The sequence below is a fragment of the Saccopteryx leptura genome, chromosome 2 (genome assembly GCF_036850995.1).
Source record: "Saccopteryx leptura isolate mSacLep1 chromosome 2, mSacLep1_pri_phased_curated, whole genome shotgun sequence".
Lineage (NCBI taxonomy): Eukaryota > Metazoa > Chordata > Mammalia > Chiroptera > Emballonuridae > Saccopteryx > Saccopteryx leptura.
The window spans coordinates 254,827,206-254,844,587 of NC_089504.1; the positions used below are offsets into that span (position 1 = coordinate 254,827,206).

The 17,382-nt window shown below is 58.1% G+C and overlaps 1 protein-coding gene and 1 long non-coding RNA gene across 3 annotated transcripts in view; one reads left to right on the top strand and one right to left on the bottom strand.

Moving 5' to 3' along the window:
* Positions 1–1,493: 1,493 nt before the first annotated feature.
* The window catches only part of CD247 (CD247 molecule), a 70,996-nt gene continuing 55,107 nt past the window's right edge, over positions 1,494–17,382 (bottom strand). Inside the window, exons 2-8 of one of the 2 annotated variants that reach the window (XM_066371409.1) lie at positions 7,557–7,660; positions 5,925–5,981; positions 5,468–5,548; positions 4,493–4,528; positions 4,109–4,165; positions 3,417–3,458; positions 1,494–2,508 (exon numbers count right to left, since the gene is read on the bottom strand). In XM_066371409.1, the coding sequence (XP_066227506.1) occupies positions 2,443–2,508; positions 3,417–3,458; positions 4,109–4,165; positions 4,493–4,528; positions 5,468–5,548; positions 5,925–5,981; positions 7,557–7,660 (443 nt within the window). In that variant the 3' untranslated portion in view covers positions 1,494–2,442. The remainder of the gene's footprint in view (positions 2,509–3,416; positions 3,459–4,108; positions 4,166–4,492; positions 4,529–5,467; positions 5,549–5,924; positions 5,982–7,556; positions 7,661–17,382) is intronic. The other variant, XM_066371410.1, reaches the window with a different exon arrangement.
* On the top strand, positions 3,863–5,700 carry LOC136395898 (uncharacterized). Its single transcript, XR_010749402.1, has 4 exons — positions 3,863–4,063; positions 4,163–4,250; positions 4,744–4,810; positions 5,540–5,700. It is a non-coding gene; the product is annotated as an uncharacterized lncRNA (long non-coding RNA).

Below are 17,382 nucleotides of genomic sequence, written 5' to 3' on the forward strand. Positions count from 1 at the left end.
AGGTGTGACTTCACCTCCTGCTTTTAATGGGAGCCCTGTTGTTTGGTAGAGACAGTGGTGTGCTCACAGCACGAGGACTTTCTAGAAGGCAGACACCACGGGAAGACGTGTGGACAAGGTGCTGGTTCGGTTCTGTCATCCTTTTTAAAAGGTGAGTTCGTTCTAATGCACTTCCAGTGGTGTGTGCCATGTGGGTGAACAAGAGGTGAGTGTTCTCAGATGGTCTTTCCTCTCCAGTCATGGGTGCTCGTAGGGCCTGTCTGCTGGCACCCCACTCGGTTCTCCCCCCATGCCTTCTGGTGTCCTGCACGTAGCCCCCCACACACGCACATGAACCACTGCCACCTCACCCGGGCCTCAAGTCACGTTCCTGACACAGAGGGTCACACTGTCTTATATCAGGCTGCCCACACAGGTCACTCAAATCAGCCGACCCAGAAGCCAGGTGTGAGGCGTGGGGCTGCCATACAGAGGAGGCTGCCCATCGCCATGATGGGCTCGAGGGGCCATGAGAGCCGCAAAGTGGCCTCTGTAGTCCCCCCGCCCTGAGACCAGGGCACAGCATTGGGGCAGGCAGTCTAGCCCTTGGAGGCCGTTCTCTCCACAAGCCTCCCTGGCCCCCACTCCTCGCCGGCCATCTGCACACCTGTGCTTCCCCCTGCCCATCCCCATGTGTCCCGACCGCAGCCTGTGCTGTGTCCTCTCAGACGATGTGGCTGAAACCAGGGACCAAGTGTCAAGCCCCTAACTCTGTGACAACAAATGACACTTCTTTCTCTTCCCCCTTAGCCTGCCCTGTGCCGGTCACAGCACAGCTGCTGTTGGGGCACAGCTGTTGGATGGCCTGGCTACCCTGAGGCCTGGGCACTGATGGGGCGCCTCCTCTCCCTGAGACACTGCGCACTGTGACACGTGGGCCTGGCAGAGGTGCCTGTCACTCCTGTCGATGTCCTGGACACTCAGGACTTTTAATAGCCGTGACCAGGGACTTCTTTTCTGAACAAGGTAAGGTACTGGCTCTGAAGCCCTCACCAGCGTTCATTGGGTGGGGGTCACTGCTGAGGGAGGGAGGGCAACTGGGACAGGTCCCTTTGTGAGTGAACCTGGCCTCTGGGCCTCCATCGCCCTCTGCCCTCCCCAGACCCTGCAGCCGGTGCTACGTCGGCACTGCTCACATCCCAGATGCCCTTGGCAGGCGGGCTGCCTGTCCCCACTGCCTGTGCACAGGGGGCCGCTGCTGCTTGTCACCAACCCCTATAGCTGGCGCCATGCTGAGCCAGCCAGCCTGCCTGCCTGCCAGGCACCCTTCCTGCACCCCCGGGCCACGCCGCCCACCCCACTGGGTGGCACAGAGCACTGAACCCCTGGCCCCCAGCATGGCCCCTGACAGCCTCCCGGTGTACAGGGAGCTAGCTGCCCTGTCCTGACAGCGGGCTGTCGTCCCGGGGACCGAGTGCCCAGCCCAGGCCTGATGGCTGACACACAGTCTGAAGCAGTGTCTACACTGAAGCTTTATTATGCAGAGAGCAAGGCTTAGCACAACAGCCTGAGTCACCCTCGCACCTCAGACGGGGTCTCACCCGGCCACTGGATCACACAGCTGGAGTTTCCCATCATGCTGCTGCCCTCCAGGGTCCGCACAGGTCCGGGTGCGGTGGGGTCTTCCCACAAGGCCTTCACGGGGAGGGGTTGGTGCTGAACTCCGTGTGACACGAACAAGAGCCTGAGACCCCGTGGCCTCGGTCCGTGCTCAGTGCCGACAGTTTATACCAGTCTGTTCCCAACATGCTTCCCCTGTAGGAGTGTGAGCCCCACGAAGGCAGGGGCGGGCGTGTCCACCCTCAGGCCCCGCAGTGTCTGGCACCCAGACTTCTGCGTGGATGGGGCGCTGGTGAAGAGGCTTGTGCTGCCCTCTGGGGCCTCCCCAAGGCTCCCACCCCTGCCCACGGCTACGCTATAGCCACCAGGGCTCTCGCCTTGGACGAGTACAAGCTACTGAGTGGTGGGGGTGGGAGACAGGGGGTGGCAAGAGAAGCCATATTTACAGCAGGAGCAAAGCCACTCAGGTACCGAGAGCAGAACAGACCATTAGGGTAGTCACTGACGTGAGGGCTCCCTCTGGGACTTTACAAACCAGACTGAACAGCTCGGCTCTAAGACATGTGCTCACGCCCCAGGTCCCCAATGGACAGAAGACCAAGGACTGGACAGACCACGGCCCCAGGGACGTACTCCCTCAAAGCATGCAGGGTGACATTCTGTACATTGAGGTTTGGGACCGGCTAGGACCAAATACGGCAATGTGGATCTCCCTGTTCCGAAAGAGGAAGACTCGGATGGTGAGTCATGTGAGCGAACTGGGTTGTAACTGCTTTTTCCTGTCTCTGACAGTCGGGGCGTCTGCAGGTCTGGCCTGTGAGTGGTGCAGTCGGTCCTGAGCGGCTAGCGAGGGGGCAGCGCCTGCATGTGCAGGGCATCATAGGTGTCCTTGGTGGCCGTGCTGAGCCCCTGGTGACAGGAAATTAAGACAGACAGTGGGTCAGGAGCCTCATCTGAGCACAGGCCCACCAGAGGTCGACAGGTGTCGTAGCATGGCCTCCGGCCATCCACCCACTTCCAGAGGCCCAGGGATGAGCCTCTTGTGCCACAGGGAGATAGGTTCTGTCCCTGCTGGGCATGGCTTGGGGGCCATTCCTTTCCTGCTGAATTCCCTGTTTCCTGGGTGCTGGGCCCACAGTGCTGGTGCCTGTCCAGCCTCCTGTCAACCACAGGGACAGTCACAGGAAGGGTTCATCTGAGACCTCGCCACTGAGGTGCCAAGCTGTCAGGGACTGGCAGGCGGTCCCAGCCTCCCTCCCGGGTCCGTCAGGCCAGTCAGCAGCAGCCACACACGGCCACACTCGGGGCCCCTGTGACATCACCGTGAACTCAGCCCGGCCGGGCGGCCCGCGTGCCGAAAGACCTGGTGAGACTGGGGACGCTTAGAGGGGCCTGTGGTCAGCCACACTGTCCCCACTGCGCCGCACACCAGGCTGCTGGCCAGCATTATCTTTTCAGACCTGTTCCTGGTCTTGGTTATTTTTTCCTTCCCTCTTCCTGCTGTCTCATTAGGGCTGAGGCTCCGGGTGGAGCGAGGCCTCTGCAGGGCCCAGAGCCATGGGGGAGAGCCGCTTGGGCTCTGCTGTGTGCCGGCCCTCAGGCCAGCGGCACAGCTCCAGGCTGCAGCCGTTCGGTGCTGAGGACAGTGCCCAGGGCTCACCCGGCCCCCTGACAGAACCCACCCTGTGCCTGGATGGTGCCCGGGCTTGTCCTGCCCCATTGTCGGCAAGACTGTGTGGGAGCCCGACCCAGCCTCTGGTCAGTGGTGGCACCAGGGAGGGGGCCTGCAGCGGAGGCTGCGCGCAGCGCCCTCTTACCTGGTAGAGGCCGTCTGTCCCCTTGCCTCTCCGGCGCTGCTTCTGTGGGTGAGACAAGAGAGGGGGACCGGTCAGGCAGTCTGCCCAGTCTTCCTGCTCCGTCAGGGCCCCCAGGAACCAGCAGAGACTGTCCCACGGCCAGTGGCCCTGCCCAGGGAGGGTAGGGGGCTGCAGGCCCTGGCCAGACCTCAGCCGCTGCAGAGTGGGGGGCCTGGCTGTGACAGGCCGATTGCTCTGACCACACAGGCCCCAGATTTCAGCTGCTGGGATGGACGGGTCTCCCTGTGGCCCCTGGACTGCCTGGCTGCTTATCGAGGCCGCTGGGGATGGCTGCCCCACTGTGACATGAGCTCCGGCCGCCGGGTCCCTTCAGAGTGTGTCTGGACTAGGGTGCCGCAGTGCTGGGCCCTGGATGCAGGGTACATACAGGAAGCAGGGGTCGTGATTGTTACTAAAGGTGACAGGTCTGAGCTGCTTTGGGAGGGCTCAGGCTAGCCCAGCATCTGGGCTTGGCTTTAACTCCTCAAAGAGCATCATCCTTCATCACTTTTTTGTGTGGCCTTGTGGGCAGGATCTGGTTGCCCTTCGCCTCCGCCAGTGCCCACGGGGCTTCTGCAGGCATGTGAGTGGATGGGATAGAGGCCCAGGTAGGTGTACGTGGGAGAGCACAAGGACCTGGGAGCAGCACTCACCTCGCCTTTCACCCCGATCTCACTGTAAGCCTCCGCCATCTTTTCTCTCTGCAGCGCCTGCAGAGGGGGCACATGGGACATATCACCAGTGAGGCAGAGCCGGCAGCTTCCCCCACAAGGAAGCTTCTTGTTGCCCAGGTAGGTGGGGCTCCAGGCTGCACATGGCCTACCCTCACCTGCAGCCCCCCAGGGCTGTCCCTGGCCTGCCAGCCCCACCTGAGCCGAGGCGCTCAGGTCAGGCACAAGAAAGCCAGATGGGCATTCCAGCCACAGGACACCAATGGTGGACAGCCCAGGGAGTGACCGGAGCCTGGAGAGCCCTCCTCTAGGCCTCTCCTTCCTCCCACCGTCTGAGGACACGCCCCCCCCCCCCCCCCCACTCACATTGTACACGCCTTCCTGTGGGTTCTTCCGCCGCTGCTGGGAGAAAAGGGAAGAGTCAGAGATGGGGCGGTAGGGTCCAGGTCAGGGAGCGGGGCACCCCTCCCCACACTCTCTGTGGGCACCTCATCGGTCTGTCCCCTCCCCCAGCTCTGCAGCCTGGCTCGGGCACACGGGGGCCCTCACAGCTGGGTGACGTGTCCTCCTCTGGGCACCCTGCACAGTGCCCTGCTCACAGGCTTCCCTCCCCACAGGACCTCAGCCCAGCAGCTTGGGACGTTGGCTGATGGCTCGTCTGGCTCCCCTGTCACCAGCTTACAGGTGAGATTTTTGCTGAGGATGAGAGGCCCTGAGGACCCTCATCTGGAGCAGGGCCAGCCTCTGCCCAAGAGGTCCTACTGCCCCTCCTAGCCCAGTTAAGGAGGGGAGAGAGGGCTCCAGGCGGGGGCAGAGAGGTTCAAGACCGATGGTCTTCACCCCCATTCACTCTCATAGCACCCCCTGCACATGTCAGAGGGCCTGGGGTTATGGGGAATGCTGCATGGACAGACGTGAGCAGGAACGCCAGGGCCGCTGGTGCGGTCAGGCAGGACAGCCCTGGCCCAGGCAGCTGCTCCCCTGGTGCAGGGTGTGGAGTCTTTAGCCAGGGGACAGCTGCCTGGCCACCATGCTCACAGAGGACCCCTCGTCCAGCAGCCTTGGGGCCTTCCTGCATGGACCTAACCAGGCCTGTCCTGGGGCCAGTAATGCCCCTGTGAGCGCCTCTCCAGCGGCCATGGGGCAGGCGGGTGGGGTGAGCTTGCACACGAGGGCCGGCCCCGTGGGGAGATGGGTGCCACAGGAAGTGGGGCCACCCCCTGTTCTCAGGGCCCAGGCCCTTCCCATGGGGGCTGTAGGGGTGAGAGCAGAGCGCTGGCCCTGCCGGGCTCACCCTGCCACTTGCACACACAGTGACAGGCAGAGAGAGGAATGTCCCACCTGTTTCCCTCCGATCTCAGGGTCACGGCCACGTCTCTTATCCAGAATGTCATACTCCTCTCTCCGTCCTAGGTTGAGCTCCTGAAACAGACAGGAAGGTGTTGGAGGACGGCCTGCTGGGCTGGGAGTTCCCCGGGGTAGCAGCTGGTCCATCAGAGACCAGCCTCTTCAAGCACACCTCTGGGGACACGTAACCACAGGGTGGGGGTAAGGATCACTCCTGTGCATAGGGAGTCCCAGGGCGAGGAACCTGCCACCCCCCCACACTTCCACCTCCCCACTCCCCCCACCCCTACCATCCTCTGTACCAGCCTCAGGCGCTTTCCAGACACCCAGTCCTGAAAGTGTGTTGGCCTCACAGCGCCCCCACCAGGCAGGTGCAGTCACTGTCCCTGAGCGACCCCTGTGCCCAGCAGGGGGCGCCCCTTCCTGGGGCTGCGAGACGGAGCCAACTTACATTGTACAGCTGGTTGGGGCCCTGCAGGTGCTCCGTGGTGTCTGCACTCCGGCTGAACTGGAAGAAGGGACAGCAGAGCGTAAGTGCCCAGGCAGGGGGCCCCCACCACCACCCACAGCCTCACTGTGCCCAATGGGGTGGCCCTGGTCTGAGCTTGACTGTGCCCTACCCCCTGGCGGGGACGCATGCAGCTCTGCGCTGGCCCAGGCAGACTTTAGGTCACTCCTAGGGCAGTGACCTCCCTGGCTCGGAGTCCAGGAGAAGATTCTCAGGCTCTTCACCAGAAGACTCTAGAACAGCGGTTCTCAACCTGTGGGTCGCGACCCCGGCGGGGGTCGAACGACCAAAACGCTTTAGGCAACCCCTGTGTTTTGGTCGTTCGACCCCCGCCAGGGTCGCGACCCACAGGTTGAGAACCGCTGCTCTAGGAGGACAACCCCAGCTTGGCAGGTGACTGCTCAAGGTCCTACTCCTACATGTCCCCCTCCCCACAGCAGGTGGCTGCCTGTGTCCTGCCCAAGGCACATACCAGCCCGCACTTTCTCGGTTCTGCTGCCTCAGCCAGAGAACCTGCCAGGCCCGACAGATCAGAGCACCAGGCTCCATCCGGGAGACCTGGGCCTGCATTCCTCGGGCCTTAAGAAGGATGGAGCATTTTCCCAGCACCCCGAGGGCGCAGGTTCGATCCCCGGTCAAGGCCCATCCAAGAAGCAGCAACTGAATGTACAACTAAGTGGAACAAACAGTTGATGCTTCTCTCTCTCCCTCTCTCAAATCAAATCAATGGAAAAATTAAAGTCAATTTTATGTGCCACATGTGAGAGAAATGGAGTTCCTAAAACTGAAACTCAGACAAGAGTATGGTGATTACTAGAGGGAAGGTGTGGGACAAAGGGGTCACATAGACCGTGACGGAAGATGGTTTGACTTTGGGTGGTGGGTGCACAATGCGATGTCAGCTCATGTATCAGAAACGTATACTTGAAACCCATATAATCCTCTTAACTGATGTCACCCCAATAAATTTAATTTAAAAAATTTTTTAAATAAAAAATGTTTGGCTTGGCTTTTTGAAGAAAATCTCTTACCAAAGTGTCAACTCCAGCACAGGCATAGGTTGAAGAGCTAAAGTGAGAGCAGAGCTGGCCAGAGCCTTGGTCCCCACCCCCTCGGTCGCCCTCGGCTCACACCAGGGCCACCCCAGCCCCTCTGAGAGACCCAGGCCCTGCAAGGCACCAACCGAAACCCTGCTCTGGCCAACTCTCCCACTTCCTGCTGGGGGACCGGCACCAGAAGCTGGGCAGTGATCTGAGGCTACCTCAGGTCCCCTTCCTCCCTGCTCCTAACTGCCTGAGGCATAAGCCTGTTTGCTGCCAGCAGTACTTCTGCCCTGGGGCACTGAGGACAGTGGCACTCATCACAGCTCCTCCTGAAAGTGCCCAACACTAGGATCCCTGTCCAGTCTGTCGGCTCAGTGCCTTCCCTCCCCTCCCACCTGCCCAGCCCCCAGTGTGCACACTGGGCTGGTCCCTGTTTTGCTCGTGGACACCAAGCCACAAGTGCCACCCGTGCTTGTGACTTTCCAAGACCAAGGCCCCTTTAACTGTCTACCGAATGGGGGACGGCACCCACCTTTGCTCTCAGGAACAGGGCAGTAATGATGACGCCGTAGATGAACAGGATCCCATCCAGCAGGTAGCAGAGTTTGGGGTCCAGCAAGCCATAGCTCTGTGCCTCTGCCAAGAGATGAGACTGGTCAGCCAGCCCAGGGTGACAGACCTGTCCCCACCACCCCAGGGTGGCCCCATGACTGGTCAAGAAAATCACTCCCCACCCCCCACCTGACCCCAACCTCCCTCGCCTTGGACCAGCTCCTGGGGAAACCTCACCCGCCCCAGGTGGGCATGATGCCTAGTGGGGCCACACAACCTGGACAGCGAGGAGGGAGGCAGAAACCAGGGCAGGGAGAGCTGTCCCCTGTGCTTGGGACAGCTGCCTCGGCCACGGGAGCCCAGTTGTGTGCGAGCCCCATGGGAACCACGCTCTCTGGAAGCCTCTGGAACATGCCCACATCTGGAGAGATGGCACCACCTGAATTCAGGTGTGTGGCTCCCGGAGTCCTCACTACGGGCACAAAACAGGATGGGTGGTGGGATGTGATCGTTCCAGTCTCTAACTTAATTAGATCTGCCAGAATTTGGGTGCCTCTTCTCCCTTCCTGACTCCTGTGTTCTTGGCGCCAGGCACCAAGCAGGGCCCCCAACCCAGGGAAGTGGGGTCTGGTACAGGCTTCACACCCCTGGACCCAACAAGTCTCACAAGCAGCAAAGGAACCCTTGGTAATCCCTCTTCCCCACCTGGCAGCCTCCTGCTCACAGTCCTGGTTCATGGCCTCAGAACACACACCCCACCCCCTGTACCACTCCCAGACTGTTGGCCTCAGTGCCTTTGCACGTGCTATACCCTCTATGTGTTCTCTCCTTGTCATTCCCTGCAACCCCGCCATCCTCTGGTGACAATTGGAAGCGGCTGCACCATGCAGCTCAGAGGTCCAGCTGTTGAAGCTCCCCCCACCTCACGTTACCAAGGGGCCTCTATCCCTTTATCCCACATTAACTTTATCTAGCAGGAGGAATGCAGACTTAGCTGGCCTGGCCCTGGAGTCCAATAAGGCCAGAGAAGGAGATACAGTGAATATTCTGCTTAAATAAAAGATGTTATTTGAAAGCTCACTGAACTGTGACTGAGAAGGCACAGATGGTAGCCTCCCTAGACTGTGTCCTTCCTACTCGGTATGTGTGTGGAGACTCACGCCACACCACTGGGCACCGTGCCTTTCTGTCCGGCCAGCCACCCTGCTGGTGTTAGCGAAGTGGAGGGGGGGGGGGGCTATGCTCCTGAGGTCAGGGCGCCCTCTGGTGGCCGCTGCGGAGGTGGCCGGTGTGCCTGTAAGGGCCACCTTAGCACTACTGACTGGGACCTGGGCAAGTTACTCACCCTCGTTCAGCTAGCTGCCTCTTTTGTGCAATGGGGTGAAAATGATAACATCTTTCAGACCCCGCTTTTCATGCAGCACCAGCGCCCCACGAACACTGAGGCACAGTGAACTTCAGGTTCACCCAGGGAGTGTGCACAGCAGGTGCGGGCTGCCCGGATACCCCCACCCACAGTGCATTCCCCTCCCCTCCCTCTCCCACACCACCCTGCCCACGGGAGCAGGAGATTCAAGGCTACCCCACCCCTGAATAGCTGTCTTCAAACCTTTCACTCCCGTCCCTAATTCAAGGCCACTCCTGGCCCAGACAGCTGATGTCCTTGTCAACTGCCCGAAGTCCCTGCTCAGAAACCATGGACCAGCCTGTTACTGTGAGCAAAGCCCAGAATCCTCCACAAGGCCACACCAGGGTGCTGACCAACCAGCCCAGGCTGGGTGCCCACCACAGCGGGCCCCTCTCTGCCCCTCTGGGAACATGACGGTCCGTTCCTCCCTGCCTGCTATAGCAAGCACCACCCCTGAGCCCAACATCTACTCAAGGGGGGCTCCTCCAGCAGCCTGTCCCCTTGAGAACATTCAGTGCAAGAGCCTGCCCCCCCCCAAAGTGCTCTACAGACACATGAATGGGGTTAGGAGGCTCCTTCCATCTGGGCTGTAGCCCTGCAGCCCAATGGCTGCATGCTCTTAGGCACTTGCCCTCCGTCCCAGCCTGAGCTCAGGCGCGGGGTAGTAGCCAGCCAGCAGGTGTTTTCAGGGGAGAAGCCCACCCCCTGCCCAAGGTCAGGCTGCTCTTTGGTCCAACGGCAACACCAAAAGCCCCCACTGACCAAAGGTGGGTGTCTGTGAAGGTCTTTAGGGGACAAGCCAGTCCTCCTCCAACCTTGCAAAGGCCCCTAAGGTGGGGTGATTTTTTTTTCCTTTTAGGACTGGAGAGGGGTCTCAGCAGCGATTTATGGGGTTGGTTGAGATTCAGGGAAAGGGTTGGGAGAAAAATCATTTGGCTGCCTGTCACATAAAATGAGAACAGAAAACGCAGTGGACAGTAAATTCAGAACAAATAAAAAGAAATATTTCTTCATGTTGTGCAGAGCCAGCGAAGTGGAGGGACGGATTTGGGTGCCTCCCCAGAGATAAGGAAGAAGGGCAGGTTCTCTTTCTTTTTCAAGAGCAGCTGGATTTTATGACCAGTGACAAGTGTGTGGTTTGGCCCAGGGCGGGGTGGGGGGGACCCTCCTGGGAGGGACCCTCCCTCCCCCTTCCTCTTTCAGTCCAGCTGTGACCATGCTGGGGGGGGAGTCTAAGGAAGGCAGGGATAGCCCAAAAGTTCCACAAGAAGCCCAGGGCCGAGTTCAAGTACACTGCTCACAAAAATCAGATCAGGGACCGTGCAGACACTCCAGTACTTTCAGCCTTTTGCACAGTGCATTTTCACCAATGAAATAAAAAGTTGGTTTTGCTTCTCATTTGCATCATCTAACAACTTTCTTTGACCTGTCCTTTGCTTTTCTGATGTTCTTATTTAATAAAAATAAAATCAAATGCTTTTTTTTTTATCACTTCCTATTCATGTTGAAGTATCCCCTAATTTTTGTGAGCAGTATACATCATTGATTACTTACTGAGCATTTCTGCTCAATGCTGGGGATATTGAAATAGAGCCCAGGACTGGGTGGCAGCTGAGTTCTGTTTCTTCCCCTCCCTCTAAGTAGCAGTGTGGTCCTGGGTGAGTCACCCCAAGTCTCTGAGCCTCAGTTTCCCCATCTGTCCAATGGAGGGCGATCCTCTCCACCCTAATAAGGGTTGTGAGAATCGACGAGACAGGGCTGTCGGTACTGGAAGCCATGCGCCCAGCTGAGCTGTAGAGCAAGGCCCGACCCCAGGAGCCTGTTCCCACCCGGCCCTGGGCCTCCACAACCATGCTGTGGGCCCTGCACTAGGCAGACTCAGCAAACCTGGGAAAGTAAGAGGATTTAGCCCAGTTTCCCGTGCCCGCCCCATCTCACCCAGGTCTAATGGGTGACGTACCCCCGGGGTGCAGCCCCATGGTCAGTGTGGGTACTGAGGCCTCACTGGGCCTCCCGCGGGTGCCCAGGCAGAATCAGGCCTCCCCCCGTGTGTTTGCAGGCCATTCGGGTTCGTCCAGGGCAGAGCACAACCCTAATGACCCTGCGGGTGAGCAGGCCTATGCCGCAGAGGGGCTGGCCCTGAACACTCAGGCTAACTGCCCCAGTGGAGCGGGATTTGCACCCTGGGGGGGAAGGGGCCCTGCCTGCACCCGCTGTGGGTTGCAGCCATGAAATCGCTGGCCAGCCTGCTCGCTGGTCCCCCTCGCAAAATTGGGGGGAGCCCCAGTGGCTGGTGCCTGGCTGACGTAGGAGCCTGAGTCTTGGTCACTGCCCAGTCCCCAGTCACTCCCACAGCCATGCACCAGGCAGGCACCGATGCAGGGGGCCAGCAGGCCGCAGCCCCCCAAGGGCCCCATCTCCCAGGAAGTGAGGGAGTCAGCTGACAACTAGCAGCCCCTCCTCTTTGAAAATCTTCCAAGTGGGGTGCAGCACAGGGCTGTGCTTGGCTCCTGTCACACCGCGAATAGAGATGACCAACAGGCGGGCAGGGGCCAGCCCGCGGGCACTGCTGCACCGGGATCTGCAGGGTCTCCTACCCCACTGCCCTCCACAAGTCCCCACCCCCTCCCTGCGGAAACCTTCCCACTGCCTGGGGTACAGACACAGTCCATTCTGCCCTTGGCCTCCCTGCCTTCAGCCCAGGGCATCACTTCCAGCCCCCCATGGTGTCACCCCAATTTTCACTTTCAGCCTAATAAGCTGGGGGACACCCAGAGGAGCCTCCAGGGGCAACAGAGACCATTAAAGTGCCTCTTAGAGCACCTCTCCAGACGGATCCTTGCATCGCATCTGGAAACGTCATGCTTTATCAGTGAGAGCGAGCCCGGCCCTCTCTGAACTACACCCTTTGGTCATCGTCCTAAAAGCCCCAAGTTCAGAAAGCTGCACAGACTGACCACCCCAGGAGGACTGTGGGGCCCACGGGCAGCCTCAGAGAGGCACTGCCCTGTGGAATCTGGGTTCTCTGGGGGGCTGTCTCTCTGTGAGCTGTGTTGTCTGTCTGGCTCCCAGCCGGACTGTGGTTTTCCAGAGCAGGGAGAACAGGTCTCACTCAGCCTGGTCCTGCTGCTGCCTGAGGCGGCAGACACAGCCCAGTGACCGTCTCCCCTCCAGCACGGACTCCCTCACACCCCACTGGAAAGGGTGCCTCTCGTTTGAACCCCAATTTGCACTTTTAAAATGACTTCCTGTGCCTGATCGAGTTTGATTTTTCTGAGAGCCCACAAAAGGCGGTGGGTTGTTGGCCTGCTGGCCTTCCTTGTTGGCTGAGAAACAGAGACCAGAGGGGCTCCCCCAGGATACCTGCCGGACGGACTCACAGGGTCTCCTGACTCCAGGTGGTCTCTTACCTCTGTGCCACAGGTGTCCCTCACCTTTGGGGACAGCACACTGAGGCTTCACCTCGCTCCAAATTCACAGACAGCTTTTGATAGTCACAACCGCTTGTGAAGTGTTTATTCAGGTATCCCCCTGTCCTCATAAGCCTGGAATGCACAAGTGAAGCATTCGGGTCTGTTTACAGAGAGAGGCCTGAGAGCCAGAAAGACTGCGGTTCAAACTCGGAATCTGCTTCTTCCTAGCTCTGTGTCTTGGGGCAACTTGCTTAACCTCTCTGAGCTTGGGTTTCCCTTCTGCAAACAAGACTGACCTCACGGGACAGTGACCCGAGGCAACATTGATTGTGGAGAAGCCACCTGGTGGCACATGCTGAGCCCACAGGTCTCAAGTGGCCCTCTTTGCCACCCTAGGGCTCTGTGGGTACAAGCAGCGGCCAGCGGGCCGAGGGATGTCTCTGTACTGTACCCCAGTGCTCTGGGGGTACTCACACCCAGACAGCAACCCACCTTTTGTAAGAATTTCTTCTCTAGCACCTCCAGTCTCTGCTTGAATACCTTGGGTGACAGAGAGCTCACCACCTATCCATCACTGATGGAGAGCTCTGATCTTCAGGGGTTTTTTTGTTTTGTTTTGTTTTTACACAGACAGAGAGACAGAGAGAGGGATAGATAGGGACAGACAGACAGGAACGGAGAGAGATGAGAAGCACCAATCATCAGTTTTTCATTGCGACACCTTAGTTGTTCATTGATTGCTTCTCATACGTGCCTTGACCGTGGGGCTATAGCAGACCAACTAACCCCTTGCTTGAGCCAGTGACCTTGGGTCCAAGCTGGTGAGCTTATGCTCAAACCAGATGAGCCCATGCTTAAGCTGGCGACCTCGGGGTATCAAACCTGGGTCCTCTGCATCCCAGTCCAACACTCTATCCACTGTGCCACCTGGCCAGGCTGATCTTCAGTTTTTAAAAAGCAACTTTGGTCCTAATTCTGCTTCCAGAAGCACCGGAGAGCACGGGTTCCCCCACTTCCGCTGGCAGCCTTTACAACTTTACAACCCCTCCCGCCCATGTCCAGTCTCCCTCCCCCTTATCAGGGAGCTCTGTGGGATCAAAGCAAGAAAAAACCCTTTGAAGGGAGAGAACCTGAGTCCCCCGCCTCCCCCCCTTGCCACTTAACTAGCCGGGTGATCATGGAGCAGCCCCTGCCCCGTGGGGCACTGTCATGGGTTGGGCTTTCTGCCCAGCATGCTCTCAGCGCACAGGCCCTGGGGGCATCAGAGCTGACCACGGAGCCCACAGCTCGGGTAGGATCAGCCACTGCCAAGCCCCTGACCCCCTCTTGCACCCCCAACCGTGAGGCCAGAGTCCTGCTGCTAGCCAGTTGCACCCTCAGGCTCAGGCACCGCTGGTGATGACACTGCCACCTAAGACTAGAAAACAGGAAGTCACATGTTCTCAGGAAGGCAGTGGCAGCCTCTACAGGTGCCCGTGCTGAGTGTGATGCCCGGCCCGCTGATCACACAGCAGAGGTGCCTGGGCCTCCCCCTCGCGGGGGGGGGGGGTGATCCACTTCATGGAGCAGCTAACTTTCTTTGCAGCGGTAAAGGCAGAGGCTAGACATGCAGGACAATGATGCCAAGCACAAGCTGAAGATTTACTCTGTGCCAGGAAGCGCTTGGGAGTTTTCTCATTCAGTCCTCACAGCGATGGTGACCTTACATCCAGGGAAGCTGGCTTCAGAGGTCAATACTCCAGGTCTGGAGCCAGGGCTGAGCCCAGACCTGTCAGGATCTGTGGTCCCAGTGTCACTGCGTCCAGAGTCCTTCCTACCCACGTTTGGTCCTCAGGGCTGGGGGAGGGGCTTCCTCACCAGGCTGTGGAGTCCTTCCTTCTCCAAGGGTCCAAGTGTCACAGCAAACAATATCCTGACTCTGCAATCAGCCTTGTTTCTTTGAGGGGGCTGGGGCAGTGTTAACAGGCTGCTGTTGCCTGTGAGGCCAAGACTCCCACTGGCCAGGGCACTCAGAGGCGGACCCACCTGGAGACCCTCATCCCCTCCACCTGCAGAACAACTCCACATAATTGCTGCTACTCAGGGAACAGTCTCCCTCCACCCCTCCTCGGTGTTGGATTCCAAACACTGGGGTTCCATTAGAGGGACGCCCATTGGGTCACAACTCCCTACAGCTCCCACAGACACGTGTGCCCCGGTAAGGACGGGAGCTGTCTGATTTCTTAGGGGAACAGAATTATGAGCAAGTATTTCCCTTCCTGTATTTTTATTTTTGTTAAACTTGTACGGTTTGTGCAATGATTTTTTAAAAACTCTCTGTGGTCACATTTTACTTACAACAACTCATTATAACTATGCAGGAAAGTTGGGGAAAAAACCCAAAATCACCCATAATACTACATTCCAACACAGCCACTGTGAACATCGGGGCGGACTGCCTTCCAAGGTGTCTCTTTATAAATCATAATCGTGCTACATAAAAAGTGTCCCTAAAAAGGCAATTTTAAAATTGATATTATAATTTAATGTTCTATTTTAGCCTTATTTCATAGTTTTACCGACAACCCCTCTCGATGCCTGCCGAATCATCCTTCCACCATTTGTTTAACCATCATCAGACATTTGTGTCCAACTTCTCACCACTGTAAATAACTTTGTGATCAATAGCTTCACTCCGAAAGCCTTTTACAGGTTAAGAGTCTGCTCAATAACACTTTGAAAAATGAAAGCTAAGATGGCGAGTCCAAGAGAAAAATCAGCCAAAGATACGAACAGGCACTTCTTAGAGGAGGGAAAACCAATTGCTTTTATAAACCTATAAAAAAGATCCTCAATCTCACTAATGGTCAGAGAACGGAAAGTACAAAATGACAGGGTGATGGGTTGCAGTGTTCATGGCTGAGCAGAAGGCCTCCACTGTGAGGATAAGTGGGAAAAGGGTAGAGAAAGAGCAGGTGCAAAGGGCCTGTGGCAGAGCCAGGCCTGGGGTCTGAACCGCAAGGAGGTAGGTGCAGCCAGCGTGGCAGAGTGAGAGACTGTGTTAGAAGATGTGGTGAGAGGGGGAATCAGAGGATGGGACATTAGTGAGTGCCTCCTCAGCCAGGGGACTGTATTCTGAATAAGATGGGTTTCAAGGGCTTCTCTTTTTACAACTAATTCATGTGACTTTTGTCATTTGAACAACATACATAAAATTTTAAAGAAAAAAATAATTTAAGCCAATTGAAATCATTTGGTTCACAGTTGCCTTGGGCCCCCTGGGTTGGCTGGAGGTGCCCGGTGAGCCGCAGAAGAAGCCTAAAGTCTGGCCACTCTGCCGGGCGTTCGCCTGCTCCTCAGGGCTCCATGCTCCGTCCGTCTGCAGTCACACGAGTACAGTGGTGTTTGTCTCTTCCTGCCCTCGCCCTAAGCCGAGCTTGGCTTCCACGCAGAAAATGCTTTTCATTTCCAACCCGTTCATCCTTCTGCTCCTGAATGAACACATATCGGTCACCGACCCTTTGTTTCAATGATGGGCTGAGCCACGCCTCGCCCTCCTAACCCTATCCCCCCATAGATTTTCATGTCATAGTTCTAACTCCCCGGACCTCAAAATGGGACTGCACTTGGAGATGGGGGATCTTTAAAGAGGCAGTTATGTTAAAACAAGGTGATTAGGGTGGGCCGTCACCCCATATCATCGCTGTCCTTACAAGAACAGGTCATGAGGACACGGACACCTAGAGTGACCACCGTGTGAGGACACAGGGAGAGGACAGTCACCTACAAGCCCAGGAGAGAGGTCTCAGGAGAAGCCAGCCCCGCCAACCCCTGATCTCAGGCTTCTGGCCACCAGGACTGTAAGAAAGTGAGCTCCTGTTTCCGCCGCGCCGTCTGCAGTCCTTTCTATGGCGGCCCTGGCACCCGGATCTCGTCTCCTTCCCTGGGAACGGCCACCAGAACCTCTACCTGGGAGGGACGGGCGTGGTCCATGGAAGGGAACGGCCACCAGAACCTCTACCTGGGAGGGACGGGCGTGGTCCACGTGAGCAGGAACCTGGCACCGTGCCCGGCGCATGGTGTGTGCCTGCAGCACAGTGGTGGCCAGTGTCACCGGCAGGAGGTGTCAGGCACCGTGCCAGGCACTGAGGAGCGAGTGAAAAATGGCTCCAGCCTCACTGTTGAGCAGGGAGGGGACACGTCAGCAGCCACCCCGACAAGAGGTGCCCCGGGGAACAGGCGGGAGACGCCGCCTGCTGCAGCCACGGTCCGGGAGGGAGCCACACTTATGCTTTAGTCCCTCGTCCTCATTCGCCTCCCGGCCGGCGGGCGGACAGCTCAAACACGTGGCCCTCGCGGCAGACCACAGGGTCTGACCCGGGAAGATTCCTGGCCGCACCCAACATTGGCTCCTCACTCTCAGTTTACAAAACGCTTTGACAGTCCCGGTTTTGTCTGATGCTGACAACAGTGCAGGGCAGAAACTTGCACGTGTCCCGTTAGCTCAGCTCCGCAGGTACAGAGACCGGAGGTCTGGGGGTGAGGGGTGAAGTGAATCTCCTGAGGTCCCGGGTGCATCTGTAGCGGGGCCTGGACGAGCAGCTGGGCCTGCCGGGCCTTTGTTCTCCCTCACACAGCACAGCCTGCAGCCCTCACCTCGGGCCGTGAACTCTATCTAGCACCATGGAAAAGAAGTCCTCTCTAGACCCAACCCCTTTGTGTAAAAATTCCAGGCAGGACGTTGCCACTTCTCTGAGACCGTATTTATTCTGCCGGTACACCCACCCTCACAGTACACAGAGATGCGGGCACAAGGATGTTTACTGCATCATTATCTGGCTCAGTGGTCGAGTGTTGGCCCAGTGTGTGGAAGTCCTGGATTCGATTCCCAGTCAGGGCACACAGGAGAAGCGCCCATCTGCTTCTCTACCCCTACCCCCTTTTCTCTCTCCCCCCCTTCTCTCTCTCCTTCTTTCTCTCTCTCCTCAGCTCCCACAGCCATGGCT